At 56.3% G+C, this 14,158-nt stretch overlaps 1 protein-coding gene across 1 annotated transcript in view; it reads left to right on the forward strand.

Moving 5' to 3' along the window:
• Positions 1–14,158, forward strand: part of TNFRSF1A (TNF receptor superfamily member 1A) — a gene marked incomplete at its 3' end in the record, with an annotated part of 19,039 nt that extends 4,881 nt beyond the window's left edge. Inside the window, 9 exon segments of the mRNA XM_014585137.2 lie at positions 8,396–8,549; positions 8,803–8,931; positions 9,462–9,611; positions 9,796–9,874; positions 12,773–12,846; positions 12,960–13,073; positions 13,340–13,368; positions 13,555–13,864; positions 13,993–14,158. Coding sequence (XP_014440623.1) covers positions 8,396–8,549; positions 8,803–8,931; positions 9,462–9,611; positions 9,796–9,874; positions 12,773–12,846; positions 12,960–13,073; positions 13,340–13,368; positions 13,555–13,864; positions 13,993–14,158 — 1,205 coding nt within the window.

Raw genomic sequence — 14,158 nt, forward strand, 5'->3', positions numbered from 1 at the left:
GGTTCAGCTCCCAGGCAGGAGCCTCTGTTGGACTGACCCTCCCTGGGTAGCGAACGCCACGGCCCCCCCAGCCCCCGTCAGGGTCCATGTGCCTGTCCTCCAACCCCCTCCGCACTGCCCTAAACAGCAGTCCCTTGGTTTCTCATTCTATAACTCGGTTTGGGGAAGTCAGTGTAAGGCTGTTTTCGTCACTGGAAAATGTCTCTTCCCGTGGCCTGGCCTTGGTTCAGTGTATCCCCGACGTAGCTGGGCGCCCTGGGGTCTCCCGTCTGGAGAGGGAGACCCTGTGCCCGTCCGGCTGAACGGACTTCTAGCCCGTGTGGCCGGCCCCTTCCTCCTGGCCCTGCCCTGCCCTGGCCACCTCGCTGTGCCCACCGCCCGTCCCCTAATGTCTCATCTCTCCCCACGATTCCTCAGTCTCCCCAGAAGCCTTTTCAGACATCCTGAGCCTCCTTCCTGACACCCTCTCTCTGGAGTCCCATCTTCTCCTCCCTTCTCTGCTCTAGCCCCCTCTCCCTAGCCTGGGCGCCCTCTGCTCATTGTCCCACCTCCCGGTCTCCCCTGCCCACCCTCCCTTCCCTTTTCCGGGCCCTCCCCTGCAGCCAGGGCTGTCACCCTGCTGTTCCCTGCTAGTGGGTAAAGCACCTGGATTCCAATCCTGCCCCTCACCTGAGCCCTGTAACCCCACCCGCCCTCGCTGTGCCCTCAGTTTATCTCTAGGGGTGGGATAGCTCAGTGCACCACTGCGGCGTGTTGAAGATGAAATGTCCTGATCCGTGCTGACTATGCCATCCGTGTAGCCCACGCCTACCCTGCTGGACCTGGGTGCCGGGGGGCCCCAGCGAGCACAACCCCTGCTCCCGTGGAGCGGGCCTTCCGGGAGGGACGCAGAGCAGAGAGAAGGCACTCGTCAGCGTCCAGCTTTAGACTGTCCCCAGCTTCCTGCCCTTCCTCTGGGCCTGGGCCCTCAGAGCTCACCTCTGATTCTGCCAAGGGCTGGGCTGGCCGAGGCCACACAGCGCCCACTGGTGCCCACGGCCGGGAGCCTGAAGGCCCCTGACCCTCGAGGGCTGGCCTGGAGCACCGCCATGGGCCGTGGGAGATCTGAGAGTGGTGCTGGTTCCCTCTGCAGTGGTGTGTGAGTTGTAATTGGGGCGAATCGCAACTGTGGTGCGAATTGTAGCTGGTGTGAACTGGAACGGTGGTGTGACTCCTGTGCTTTGAAACAGAGGGTAGGGGGAGCCTGAACAGGTCGAGGAAAGCACCTGGGGCCTGGGGCTGCTCTAGTGAGGTCTGGGGGTGGGTGGGGGCAGATGCCTGCCTGGAGCTGGGAGGCAAGGGGGCTGTGCAAGGCCGGATCAGGCTGGGAGCATCTGAGTTTTCCACCGCTGAGTGCGATGCCGCGTGCACAGCGCGGACTTGTGCATGGGGTAGGTGGGAGCTGGCTGCGGCGGGAGGGAAGCACAGCGAGAAAACGTAGTCTTTGCCGCCCACAAAGCTCACAGTCTAGGAGCCAAGAAGCTTAGAGCAAATGATTTCAGTACCGTCCGGAGTAAGATAGCCACCACGCTGCGTGATGTGGTATCCTGAGCAGCGAGGGGGGACAGCTGGGAGAGGTGAGCTGTAGAACAGCCATCCCTTCTTTCTAAAAAAATGCTGCTTTTGGGGATCAGCAGATGGCATAATGGTTATGTCACTGGATTCCCATGTAATTGACTCTGGTTCAAGTCCTGGACCCAGTGGCTTAAAACTCACACTGGGCACGTGTGTGTGTGCGTGTGTGTATGTGTCCAAAATCTCAAAAGGAGAATGGAGGAGAAGGGATTGTGGTGTGGCCATCCCCCCTGAGGGGTGATTTCTTGCTTTCTGTTTCTCTGGTGAGTACACACGCCCTATAGCAAAAATCTCTGTTTTAAAAAATGTTGGGGGGGAGGGTAGCAGCAGTTGGCATAATGGCTATATCGCTGGACACCCATGTAATCGACTGCGGTTCGAGTCCCGAATCCGGTGTCTTAAACTCACGCCAGGCACATGTGCGTGCGTGCCCAAGATCCCGAGAGGAGAAGGGATTGCAGCGTGGCCATCCCCCCTGGGGGTGATTTCTCACTTTCTGTCTCTCTGTTTCTCTGCGTCTTTCTGGTGAACGCACGCGCCCTATGTATATATATTTTGCCGATTTGGTATAGTGGTATTTCTAAGGGTGTGTCACGTTGATTGATTTATTATTGGGTTGTTGGAAAAATCATGACACATTTTTGCATAGAAAAACAAAACGTTTATCATGACTTCCCCCACAACCCAGTATTATTGTGCTTACTGTTTCCAGACAGTCTCCCTACACCCGCTCCCCCTGCCTCAGCCTCCCCAGTGGCTGGCATGTAGCAGCACCGCCAGGCCTGCAGCTGCTCTTTCTTGAGCAGATCTCCACTCAGCGCTGCTCCGCCGGGAAGTCAGGCACGTCCCCAGGCCCAGGCCGGTGTCCTTCCTCATGTGCTCTTGGAGCAATGCCTGCACAGATCTGAGGGCCCGCGATGGGCCGTCCTTGACCCAGCCGAGAGCTCTGGAGAGCTTAGTCTATGTGCCATCCGTCCGGGCACTTCGGGGACTCATACGGGCCTGGCGCCTAGTTGATGAATGAATTAAGGAACGAAGGCTCGATTGAATGGGATGAGGGAGAAAAGTGGATTTGGGGCTGACATCACCGGGCAGGCGGCTAGAAAGGAGGGAGGCAGAGGAGTTTGAGGCTGCTTTGAGGGAAGGTAGAGGAACGGAGAGATGGGAGTTGGTGTTGGGGGTGGTGGGGCAGAAAGCTGATCACCCACTGGCTGGAGCAGGAGGAGGGACACTAAGGAATGAAAATGTTGGTGGTGTGGTGGTTCAGGTGCTGGACTTCCACATGGTCGACCGTGGTTGGAGTCCTGGACGTGGTGGCTTGAAAATCACACCAGGCCCATGTGTGTTTGTGCCCAAAACTGGGAAGAGAGTGGAGGAGAAGGGACTGTGGTGTGGTCGTACCCTCCTAGGGTGTGATTTCTTACTTTCTCTCTCACTGTCCCTGTCTCTGTCTCTCTGGTGAGTGCGCACACCCTATGGCAAAAACCTAAGAAAAAAGAAGAAGAAAAAAGAAAAGAAAAAAATGAGAGTGGGCTGGCCAGCCAGTGGCATGGTGATTAAGGCGGCTGGATCTCACGTGGCTCTCACGTGGCTGGCTGTGTGGTTTGCGTCCTGGACCTGGTAGCATAAAAAACATGCCAGGCACGTGTGCATTTGTGCCCAAAATCCCAAGAGGAGAATGGAGGAGAAGGGACTGTGGCATGGCCATCCCCCCCGGGGGGGGGGTGCTTTCTCGCTCCCTCATCTTATCTCTTTCAAGCAAGCATCTGTGCCCTATTGCAAAACTAAAATAAATAAATAAGGAGAACTGAGCGTGAGAAAATAGGCAGGGGATGAAGAATCTTGACTGTGACCCCAGGGAGAGGAATCCGCGCCTTCACTCTGTGCCCAGACCACGTTCACTGCAGAAGTGAGGGGGCCCAGGAGGGGCTCGTGCAGGGGAGGAGTAACCCATGGCAGTGAGGTTTGCAGGCAGACCCTGGAGCTGGAGGCGGAGACTCCCACACTTGGGCTGCAGGTTGAGGCTTGAACACAGATAAGCAAGCGCGTAGGATGGACTGGAGCAGGAAAGAGGCTGGTGGCTGGGTCACCCACTGGGAGACAGTTGCGATAATCCAGGTGTGAGGCAACCCCCAGACCAGGAAAGGATGGAGAGGTTGGAGAGGTCAGGGAAAGCACTGGCAGGAGGAGCTGGGGGTCGCGGGGCGGCCCAGGACCCTGAGAAGGGGGCGGCTGAGCCCTCGTTGGTGCCCAGAGGGGGTCTAGGCCAGGAGCCGGATGCACCCTCCCGGGGCGTGCCGAGCGCGGGGGCCCAGCCGAGTGGAAGCGCGCGTCCGACAGTCCGTCTGTGGTCTGCCTTGGTGTCATTTGTGTGCGCTGCTTTCCCTCATCGGTGGCTCTGGAAGGGAGAGCGCAAGCCAGGGTCTTTGGAAAGAGCATGTATGCATGCACACGTGCCCGTGTGGGGGGCAGTTTGAAAACTCCCCTAGAAGTGAACATGCTGCCACCAGGGAGCTCCTTGGGAATCGCTGGTTTCAGCGGGCATGGCCGCGGCTGGCCCCGGGTCTGCCAGTCTGTACCTACCTGCTCCTGCGGTTCTGGGCGCCCAGGACGCGCCGCAGGACGGCAGTGCGCTCCCCAACCCAGGTGCCCTCCGAGCTCTCATCTCACAGAGCTTTGGTCTACTTGGGGAGATCGTATCTACTCACCAAAATAACCATACTCTGATAAGAGCCCAGGCCGATAAGGTCAGCCCGTTATCTGAGTTCACAGAGGCCACACGTCTGAAGAACTCGGAGGAGACATGCAGTGCGTGGTCAGTGGAGGCCTTCACTGGGGACCTTGGTGGAGAAGCTGCCTTGGGCTCCCCCAGATCGGGACATGAAATGAACACTGTGATGGAAGAACATAAATGAGGGGGTTGGGGATAGCGCAGCCGAGCCCCGTGAGGTGGCCGGTCAGGCTGAGACCTCAGGGTCAACCTCAGCCTCTCTGCCCCACTCTGCAGCCCTGGCGCAGGAAATCACACTTTAAAGCCTCCCCAGGCGGAAGTTGTGGGGGTGGGGGCGTTGGAGGGGTGTGGGCCACCCCCTCAACTGTCTCTCCACAGGCGCCCTCCGGCTTCCTGCCCTTCCTCTGGGTCTGGGCCCCGCAGAGCTCACCTCCCATGCTGCTGCTTTGCTGCTAAGGGCTGGGCTGGCCGAGGCCACACACAGTGCCCGCTGGTGCCCGGGTGGGGAGCCGACCCCCGGGGGCTGCTGTAGGAAATCTGGAGCAGTCCTCTGGCTCCTCATCTGGCCTGCTCCCTCACTGCTGGAAGTGGAGGTTCATTTTCCTTGTGCTGCCAACGGACCTAGGAAAGGGACAGGGAGATGCAGAACTGGTCTTATTTCCTAAGGGTTGTCCAGGGACCCCAGGGAGGCCCCCAAACCCAGCACAGCTGGCCAGAACTGCCAGGCTGTGTGGACGTGCTGAACCCAGGGCCGAGGGCAGCCTCAGTCTGCCTTCTGCTGGAACTCAGGTGTGTCGGAGGGCTAGTGTGGGCTCAGGGGGCCTGGAGGAGAATGGGGCGGGGCCTGGTCTAAGGAAGGATGCTGAGGGGCGGGAAGGAGCGGAGGGCCCTCGGGAGGTGGCGATCTGATGGGCCATCTGATGGGCGGAAGCCAGGGGTCGAGGAGACTTCCCTTTGGGATGGGATGAGGAGAGGGAGACATTTCCCGAAATGTGAGAGCCAGATCAGACAGGGGTGCCTTGCCTGGCTCTTTCAAGGGGGAGGGGGTGGAGTGTAGGTGGTAGGGACTGGTCCCCAGAAGACAGGGACCAGCGGGGGTCCTTGGTGGCCAGTCCAGTCTGTCTGTCTGCTGACTCATGACCTTTGAGGAGCTGGGGAAGCTGCTAGTTCCCTCTTCCCTCCTGAGATCTCCCGCCCTCTGGCCTGAGTCACTGGGGCGGAGCTGCTGGGAAAAGATTTCCCTTTCCCGGATCTGACTTAACCCCCAAAGCACTGGAGAGGAGGGGACACGTGGCCTGAGAAGCCCTCTCTCCCCAGCTCCCTCCAGGAAGCTCATCCCTCACTGGCCACCAGCTCCTGAAAAGTTCCTCTAAGGCATTCCAGGGACTGGAGCCCCGTTCTTCTTCCGGACCCTGGCTGTGCCCCTTGGCTTAGTTCCAAGCCCTGGATGGACCCGAAGTGCCCGTGACCTTCGGTGCTCTAACTTCTCTTCGGGGAAAGGAACCACACTTTCAGGATGGTGAAGTTCTTCCCATAACCATCCCGAATCCTTCCTGTTGCCCTGGAAGCCCCTGTCCTGTTCTCAGGAGAGACTGTGCAATGTGGGCTGGAGTGGGCTGGGGACAGGCCGCCCTTAGAGTGGAGGAGCACCCCTGCCCGTGGGCTTGTTGCTGGGCTTCTGTGTATGGCTTCCCAAGTTGTGGTTGCTGGCTTCCGGCCCGCCAGGCTGCAGCGGTGACTCAGGGTGCAACCTGCAGGCCTGCCTGGAGGAGGAATGCAGAGCTGCTGAGGCTGGCTGGCTGCAGGCTTCGGGCTTTCCTTTCCTGGCCTGGGTTTCTGTGGTCTGGTTACTCTATTGCTCCCCAGTGTTTAGCATACTTTAAGGAGATAATTTTGTTTTGTTTTGTTTTGTTTTAAGATTTTTGCCATAGGGTGCATGTACTCACCTGGAGAAAGACAGAGAGAGATGAAAAGTGAGAAGTCACCCCAGGAGCAATGGCCATGCCACCATCCCTTCTGCAGGCTTCTTCTTGGGATTTTGGGCATGCACACACATTCCCTTGGCATAATTTTCAGGCTGCCAAGTCCGAGACGCTAAATGCAGCATGTGGGGGTGCAGTCGGTCAGGTGGGAGTCTGTAACCACTACGCCACCTGCTGGTTCTGACGGCACCCTCTTATCTTAACAACCAGTGGCTCTTAGAGCAGAGACCAAGGCCCAGGGGAAACCAGAAAGGAAGCTGGCGAAGATCAAAGTTGGGAGTCCCGAGCTAAACACCTCCTGGCTTGGCTTCCTGTACTGAAGCCAGACTGGGCAAGCCATTCCGTCGGGGTAGGCTTGGCTGAGGCTGTAAAACATGCCTCCCAGAAGGCCCTGGGGTGCAGAGGGCGTCAGGACTTCCTGACTTGAGCATCACTAGAGCCGGATCGCCAGCCCGTTCGGCCAGTGCCGGGCACACGTACACAACATGGCTTTGCCCACTCCTGTCCTCACCTCAGCTTTGTCACGGCCTGTCCCTTTCTTGCCTCCTGGCTTTCCCTTTTACTCCCCTCCCCATTTATCCTTCTACCTGGGCCGTTTGTGTGAATGTAGCCGTGGAAGGGGCTGGGCCTATGGAGTATGAAGGCAGTGCCTGCGTGGGGCTTGCTACAGATGTATGAAGGCTCCTCTGGGGCCAGCAAGTGACCAACCATGGTTCAAGTCCCAGACCCAGTGGCTTGAAACTCACGCTGGGCCCATGTGTGTGTGTACCCAAAATCCCAAGAAGAGAATGGAAGAGAAGGGATTGGGGTGGCCATCCCTCTCGGGGGAGTGATTTCTCACTTTCTCTCTCGTTGTCGCTCTCTGCCTCTCTGGCTAGTACACACACACCCTATAGCAAAAATCTCTCCAAAGAAAGGGAAAAAAGAAAAAGACTCTTCCAAGCCCAGCCCCATAACCTGAGGGTTAAGGGAGCTGGATCCCACATGCCAGCAACAGTTCAAATCCTAGACATGGAAGTTTGAAAAACATGTCGGGTGAAAGCATGCATGTGCCCTAGACCCTGACAGAATGGGGAAATGGAAGAGGAGCGATTGTGAGGTGACCCCGCCCCGCCGAGGGTGCTGTCTCCCTCCCTCTCTCTCTTTGGTGAGCACGCACACCGTCTAGCAAAACTGGAACGCACAGTAATAAAGAATGGGGCAGCAGGTAGCATGGAAGATGAGGCGCTGGATCCCGTACGGCCGACTCTTTGGTTTGAGTCCTGGACCTAGCAGCTTGGAAGTCACACCGGGTGCACGTGTGTGTGTGTGTGTGTGTGTGTGTGTGTGTGTGTGTGTGCTCAAAGGAGGAGAATGGAGGAGAAGGGATTGTGGCATGGCCAGCCCCCCTTGGGGGTGCTTTCTCACTTTCTCTGTGTCTCTTGTGAGCACACATGCCCTTTAGCAAAAACTTGAAAAAAAATCACACACACACACATGAACAATAATTAAAAAAAAGAACTTCCTTTCACTTGTGTGCACCCCCCAGGAAAGATGTCCCCAGGAACTCCACTCACGTCCACCCCAGTCTGATTCTCTCCAAAGCTTTGTAGTATCGCATGATCCAGGAAGGTGCACGGATCCTAACTTCCTCGTTGCAAATGTTTACACTCTGATCCCAGCACCCACATGGAGAGGCAGCTCTCCAAACTCTGGGGCTACTTGGTAGAAAAAAAGTCCCCAGCAGAAGTCGCCTGCCAGAGCCCGATCAGAGAAGCAGTCCTGGAACACCTGCAGGCCCCCGGCATTGCTGGCTGCTGCGGGGGAAACAGGGCAGTACCACCCAGGTCTGGGGCCTCTAGCTTTGAGTCAGAGAAAATGTCGTTAGCAGGACGAGAGACGTGAAGTGCTGGGCTGCACCACGCCGACTGTCCACGTTTTAAGGGCGAGCTCTAAGTTTCGTGACTGAAGGTGGCCTGGGGTGACTGCTTCAGTGGACAGGCTTGAGCTGGTGGTTTTGGATCTGCGCGTCTAGGGCACCCCTACCCCAGCTCTCCTAATGGTGTCTCCTGTGTGTGGTTTTCCCCAGGTGCTCCTGGCTCTGTTGGTGGGAATACACCCACATGGGGTTATTGGATTGGTCCCTCACCTTGGGGACCGTGAAAAGAGAGACAGTCAGTGTCCCCATGGAAAATACAGCCACCCTCGGAATAATTCCATTTGCTGTACCAAGTGCCACAAAGGTAGGAGAAAGTGCTGGCGGCGAAGCCCCTGCTTCTTCCTTGGCTTGCTCCAGATGTTCTAGAACCTGCTGTGCCCCCACCTGCGGCCCTTGCCCACTGCCCGCCCTCCTCCTCCCTCCCATCCCCTCGCTTTGCTGCTCCTCCTGGGATGGACTTTTCTCCCTCCTTTCTTCTTCTAGAGACTCCAAGGAAGTGCCCCGGGGTTCTTCCTTGAGTTCCCGGCCTCAGTCTAGTCCCACTGCCCCATTCACAGGGACCTACCTGTACGATCACTGTCCAGCCCCAGACCAGGTGACGGACTGCAGGGAGTGTGAGAATGGCACCTACACTGCCCGGGAGAACCAGCTCACACAGTGCTTCAGCTGCACCATATGCCGCAAAGGTGACCTCAGCTGGGGTGACGGCTGGGGAGGTGCTTCGCCGGGTTCGTCAGAGGCATGAGCATGCCTGCCTGTGCGGGAGGGCCTGCAGGTCGGCGCTGGTGGGTGCAGCCTGGAATGAGTGTGCATCTGTGGCACGGTGTGCCGGGTGTAGGCGTGTGTGACAGAGACACCCACGTGGTGGGTGAGGGTGTCAACAAGTGGACAGAGGGTAAAGGTAAATAGAATTTTTTTTTTTTGGCTATTGTTTATTTTTGGTTAAGTTTTTATTTCTTCCACAAGCAAGAGAGACAGAGGGAGAGAAAGAGAGAGAGAAAACCCCACTGGGTCTCGACACCACAGTCCACCTCCGGTCTCAGCCAGCCCTGGTCACTGGCATCGCGCCTGGTGGCATACTCAGGGAGGTCTCCGGACATGAACCGGGAACCTTCCCATGGGGGTCAGCCTTGCAGAGAGTCGTGTTTTACTGCTGCACCCCCACCTGGCCTCGCAGCAGGATGCAGGATTTACGCCCATCCCCTTCCCGCCCCAGAAATGCACCAGGTGGAGATTTCTCCTTGCGCAGTGGACCAGAACACCGTGTGTGGCTGTAAGAAGAACCAGTACCAGCATTACTATGATGAAACCCTTTTCCAGTGCATGAACTGCAGCCTCTGTCCCAATGGCACCGTACATCTCCCCTGTGAGCACCGCTCTCCTGGCCCCGGTCCCGTCCCCAGCCCCGGCCAGCCCATCTCTCTGGGGAAGGTCTCCATCTTCCTGCCTCCCACCATGTGGAGCACTTCCGTCCACCCCCCTCTGTGGTCTGCGTCCTCTGTGCAGGGTGCAGGGCGTCCCTGCTTTAGCTGCGCCATGCTTCTCCACAGGCCAGGAGAGACAGAACACCGTGTGCAGCTGCCATGGAGGGTTCTTTCTCAGGGAGAACGAGTGTGTCCCCTGCAGCGAGTGAGTACCTGCCACCTGGGTGGGGCGGGCCACTGGCAGGACGAGGAAGGCACTGCAGAGTGCTTGGGCTCCTACTGTCAGTCTCATAGGGGGACACTTCATCATAGGCCTGTCCCCTCTCCCACAGCTTGGTTTTGCTATAGGGTGTGTGTGTTCACTGGGGAGAGACAGGGAGAGAGAGAGAGAAGGAGAGTGAGACATCACCCTCTTGGAGGGATGACCATACCACAATCCCTTCTCCTTCATTCTCCTCTCGGGATTTTGGACATGCACACTCATGTGCCTGGTGTGATTTTTGAAGCTGCCAGGTCTGGGACTGAACTGTGCAGGCAGCCATGTGGGATCCAGCTGCCTTAACCATTATGCCACCTACTGGCCAGTTCTTCAAAGCTTAAGAAGTCTTTGGGGATGGAAACGCATATCCCAAGGACTTGAGGTCCTTCTAACTTAGCTGTTCAGACTCGGGCAACAAAGTTGAGGACACACTTTTTAAAAAAAATTTTTTTGGAGAGGTTTTTGCTACAGGACACATGCGCTCACCTGAAAGACAGAGAGAGACAGAGAGATGGAAAGCGAGAAATCACCCCCCAGGGGGGATGGCCATGCCGCAATTCCTTCTCCTCCATTCTCCTCTTGGGATTTTGGGATCTGGGGCATGCCCCCACGCCCAGCGGGAGTTTAAGCCACCGGCTCCAGGACTCGAACTGCGGTCGACTACATGGGAGTTCAGCGACATAGCCATGACGCTAATTGCTGGTCCCCTCTAGGCCACACATTTTCACATCCCTGAAATCAGCCTGCATCTTCCAGCAACTGATGATGTAACATGTTCACTGGCGGCTGTGTGTGTGTGTGTGTGTGTGTGTGTGTGTGTGCGCGCGCGTACGTGTTACCTAAAGGATGGAAGAATGATGTCTCTTATTATAGTTGAACTTAGCCCAAAGGCAAAGAAGCAATGATGCCTCTTATTACTGATGGCATCTTAGATTTGATGCAGTATGGATTTCCTTTCTAGTGTTTTTAATTTTTTAAGAGAGATTTTTGCTATAGGACACAAGCACTCATCAGAAAGAGAGACAGAGAGACAGAAAGCAAGACATCACCCTCCCCCAGGAGGATGGCCACACCGCAGTCCTTACCCCTCCATTCTCCTCTTGGGTTTTGGGCACGTATGCACACACACCTGGCGCCAGTTTTGAGCCACCGGGCCCAAGATTTGAACCACAATTGACTACATGGGAGTCCAGCAATATATGCCATCTGCTGGTCCCCCCCTTTTTTTTTCTAAGACAAGTCTCTCTATGTTATGATCCTCCTGCCCTTTGTCTTTTTTCAAAAGTGCTTTTTATCCTCATTTTGCGTGGCTTTTACCCTGAGTGGCAAGGTGGCAAACATCGCCTCTTCTGCCTTCAGACTCCTGCTGAGAGCATAGCTACCTTCTGAGTCCCGCCCAGCTCCGCAGTCCCCTCCTCCACACAGTTCTCAAGCCACTGCCCAGGGACAGGTCCCACGCTGGGGCAAGTACCCTCTGCTGCCCCTAGCGATATGTACTTCAGCGTGTCCTACATGCATGTTTGACAGCTGCCCTCCCGGGTCACGTACTGTAACTAGCAATGCCATTGGAGAAAAGACCTTCACCTCTCTTTGTGTAGCAAACAGTGATAAAATAACAATCAGTTCTGGGCCAGCAGGTGGAACGTGGTGAAGGCACAGGATCCCACATGGCTGACTCTGGTCCATGTCCCGGATCTGGCAGCCTGAGAAACACGCTGGGTACGTGTGTGTGCCCAAAATCCTGAGAGGAGAAGAGAGTGCAGTGTGGCCATTCCCCTGAGGGATTTCTCACCTTCCCTCTTTCTCTGTCTCTGGTTAGCACACATGCCCTATACCAGAAAATGTAAAAAAAATCAAAAACCCAATTCAGTTCTTATTTTTTTTTTTTTTTAGAATTATTTTATTTGACTTTATTTAATTTGACCAGAGCGAGACAGAGTGAGAAAGAGAAAGTGAGAAAGCAAGCCCCAGGTCCGGGACTCAAACCACGGTTGGCTGTGTAGAAGTCCAGCACCCTTAAACACCATGCTACCTGCCAGCTTCTTTTATTTATTATTTTTAAATGCCAGAGACACAGTGAGACAGACAGACAGGGAGAAGGTGAAAGCATCGCCCATGGAGTATGGTCATGCTCAGTCCCTCCTCCATTTTTCCATTCTGTTGGGGTTTTAGGCACACCTGCACATGTGCCCAGTATGTTTTTTTTAAGCCGCTGGGCTGAGATTTGAACCCGTGATTGGCCATATGGGATCTGGCTGTCTTAATCACCAGGCTGGCCCCAAATTGATTCAATAACTGTTCATGGAGCGCTTATTACTTGGCTAATTCCTTTACTTGCTCCTCAATCCTGAGAGGCAGGTATGACCCCCACCATGCTGATAAGGAAAGTGGCTTGCTTGGAGTCACACTACTAGCCAGTGAATGGCGACCTGCCCTGACCGCTTTGAAGCTTTTTGTACACAGCTTTTCAAGATCTTTTCTAGGGGCTGGCGGGTGGTGTGGTGTTTAGGGGCACTGGACTCCCACATAGCTGACTGCGGTTTGAGTCCTGGACCTGGTGGCTTGCTTTCTCACTTTCCTTCTCTCAGTCTCTCACTCTGTCCCTCTCTGGTCCAATTAAAATAAATAAATAAAGTTAAATAAAATACTTATTAAAATAAAAAACTCTTTCAATCCTAAAATTAAATGATTTCGTGATTGACCGATCAGTTTCCAAGCTAGGTTCAAGTCCATTATGTCAAAAGAGAGCAAAAATACTTGCAAAGCAAAGCATTTCCGGCCCTCTGTGGGTTGACGTGTCCTCCGACAGTAGGGCCTCTGGTCACCCGCCATCTCTTCCTTTAGATGCCAAGGAAGCCCGCAGTGCATGAAGTCGTGCCTACCCTTTTCTGAAAATGTTCAGGGCCGTCAAGATGCAGGTAGGAGGCGACCCGGTGACCTGCCCTGTCTCTAACCCTGGCCTCTCCATCAGCCATCCATCCTGGGGCCTCCCTCTGGCCTGACCCCTGACAGCGACCTGCTTCCTTTCCAGACACCACAGTGCTGCTGCCCCTGGTGATCTTCTTGAGTCTCTGTCTGTTGTTGGTCGTCTTCGTCGGGTTACTGTGTCGCTTCCGGCGCTGGAAACCCAAGCTCGTCTCCATTGGTACGTGGGGCCTTTGGGAGGGGAAGGATGGTGGGGATGTGGCGGAGGCTGGGTGGGACAAGCTCCGACGGAGAAGAGGAGTGTCCCCTTCACTTCTGCAGAGCACTGTGGCTATGGTGGCTGGACGGGCCTCATCAGCTCTCGGTCCCTTGGGCCACACAGGCTCTGAGGTGTATACCCACAAGTCCCCACTGGGAGTCCCAGCACAGGGGGCCAGGACCCAGAGGGGAAGTGAAATTTATGACACTTTGTCTCTTTTTTCTCAGTCTGTGGGACTTCGAAACCTGTAAAAGAGGTGAGCTGAAACTAGGGACCTACTCCCGACTGCCCTGGCTGTTGCTTATAATCTTGTAATACCCAACTCGCCTGGAGTCACCCTCACTCCCTGGGGACCCCTAGTTCCTTCCAGCCCCAACTGCCACCCAGAATAGAGGGCCGGGGCTGTTCTCTCTCCCCCAATGCTGTGCCTTCTCTTTTTCAGGGGGAACTCGAAGGAATTACCACCAAGCCCCTAGCCATGTCTCCAGGCTTCATTCCTCCGGGTTGCTTGAGCCCCCCTCCGGGCTTCAGTCCCACCACGGTCTTCAGTCCCATCCCCAGTTCCACCGGCCCCTCTGGCTCCACCTACATCCCCAGAGACTGTCCGGATTTTAGGGACGCATCACCCTGGAGAGAGGTAGCCTCACCCTACCAGGGCGCTGAACCAGCCTTCCCTTCAGCCCTCACCTCCACCCCCATCGCCACCCCAATTCAGAAGCTGGAGGAGGGCGCACACTCGCCACGCCCAGACTGTGAGTTCCGGCAGGGAGGTGGGGCGGTGTGGGCGGAGCTCCCAGGGGCGCGGCGGAGCGGCGGCGGTGGAGGCGGAGTGCGGGCGCAGTGGAGGCTCACCGCAGGCTCACCGCTCGCTTCCCTGCAGCCGACCCCGCGACGCTGTACGCGGTGGTGGACGGCGTGCCGCCCACGCGCTGGAGGGAGTTCATGCGGCGCCTGGGGCTGAGCGAGCACGAGATCCAGCGGCTGGAGCTGCAGAACGGGCGCTGCCTGCGCGAGGCGTACTACAGCATGCTGGGGGCCTGGCGGCA

The sequence above is a fragment of the Tupaia chinensis genome, unplaced genomic scaffold (assembly GCF_000334495.1).
Source record: "Tupaia chinensis unplaced genomic scaffold, TupChi_1.0 Scaffold149011_1, whole genome shotgun sequence".
Classification (NCBI taxonomy): Eukaryota; Metazoa; Chordata; class Mammalia; order Scandentia; family Tupaiidae; genus Tupaia; species Tupaia belangeri.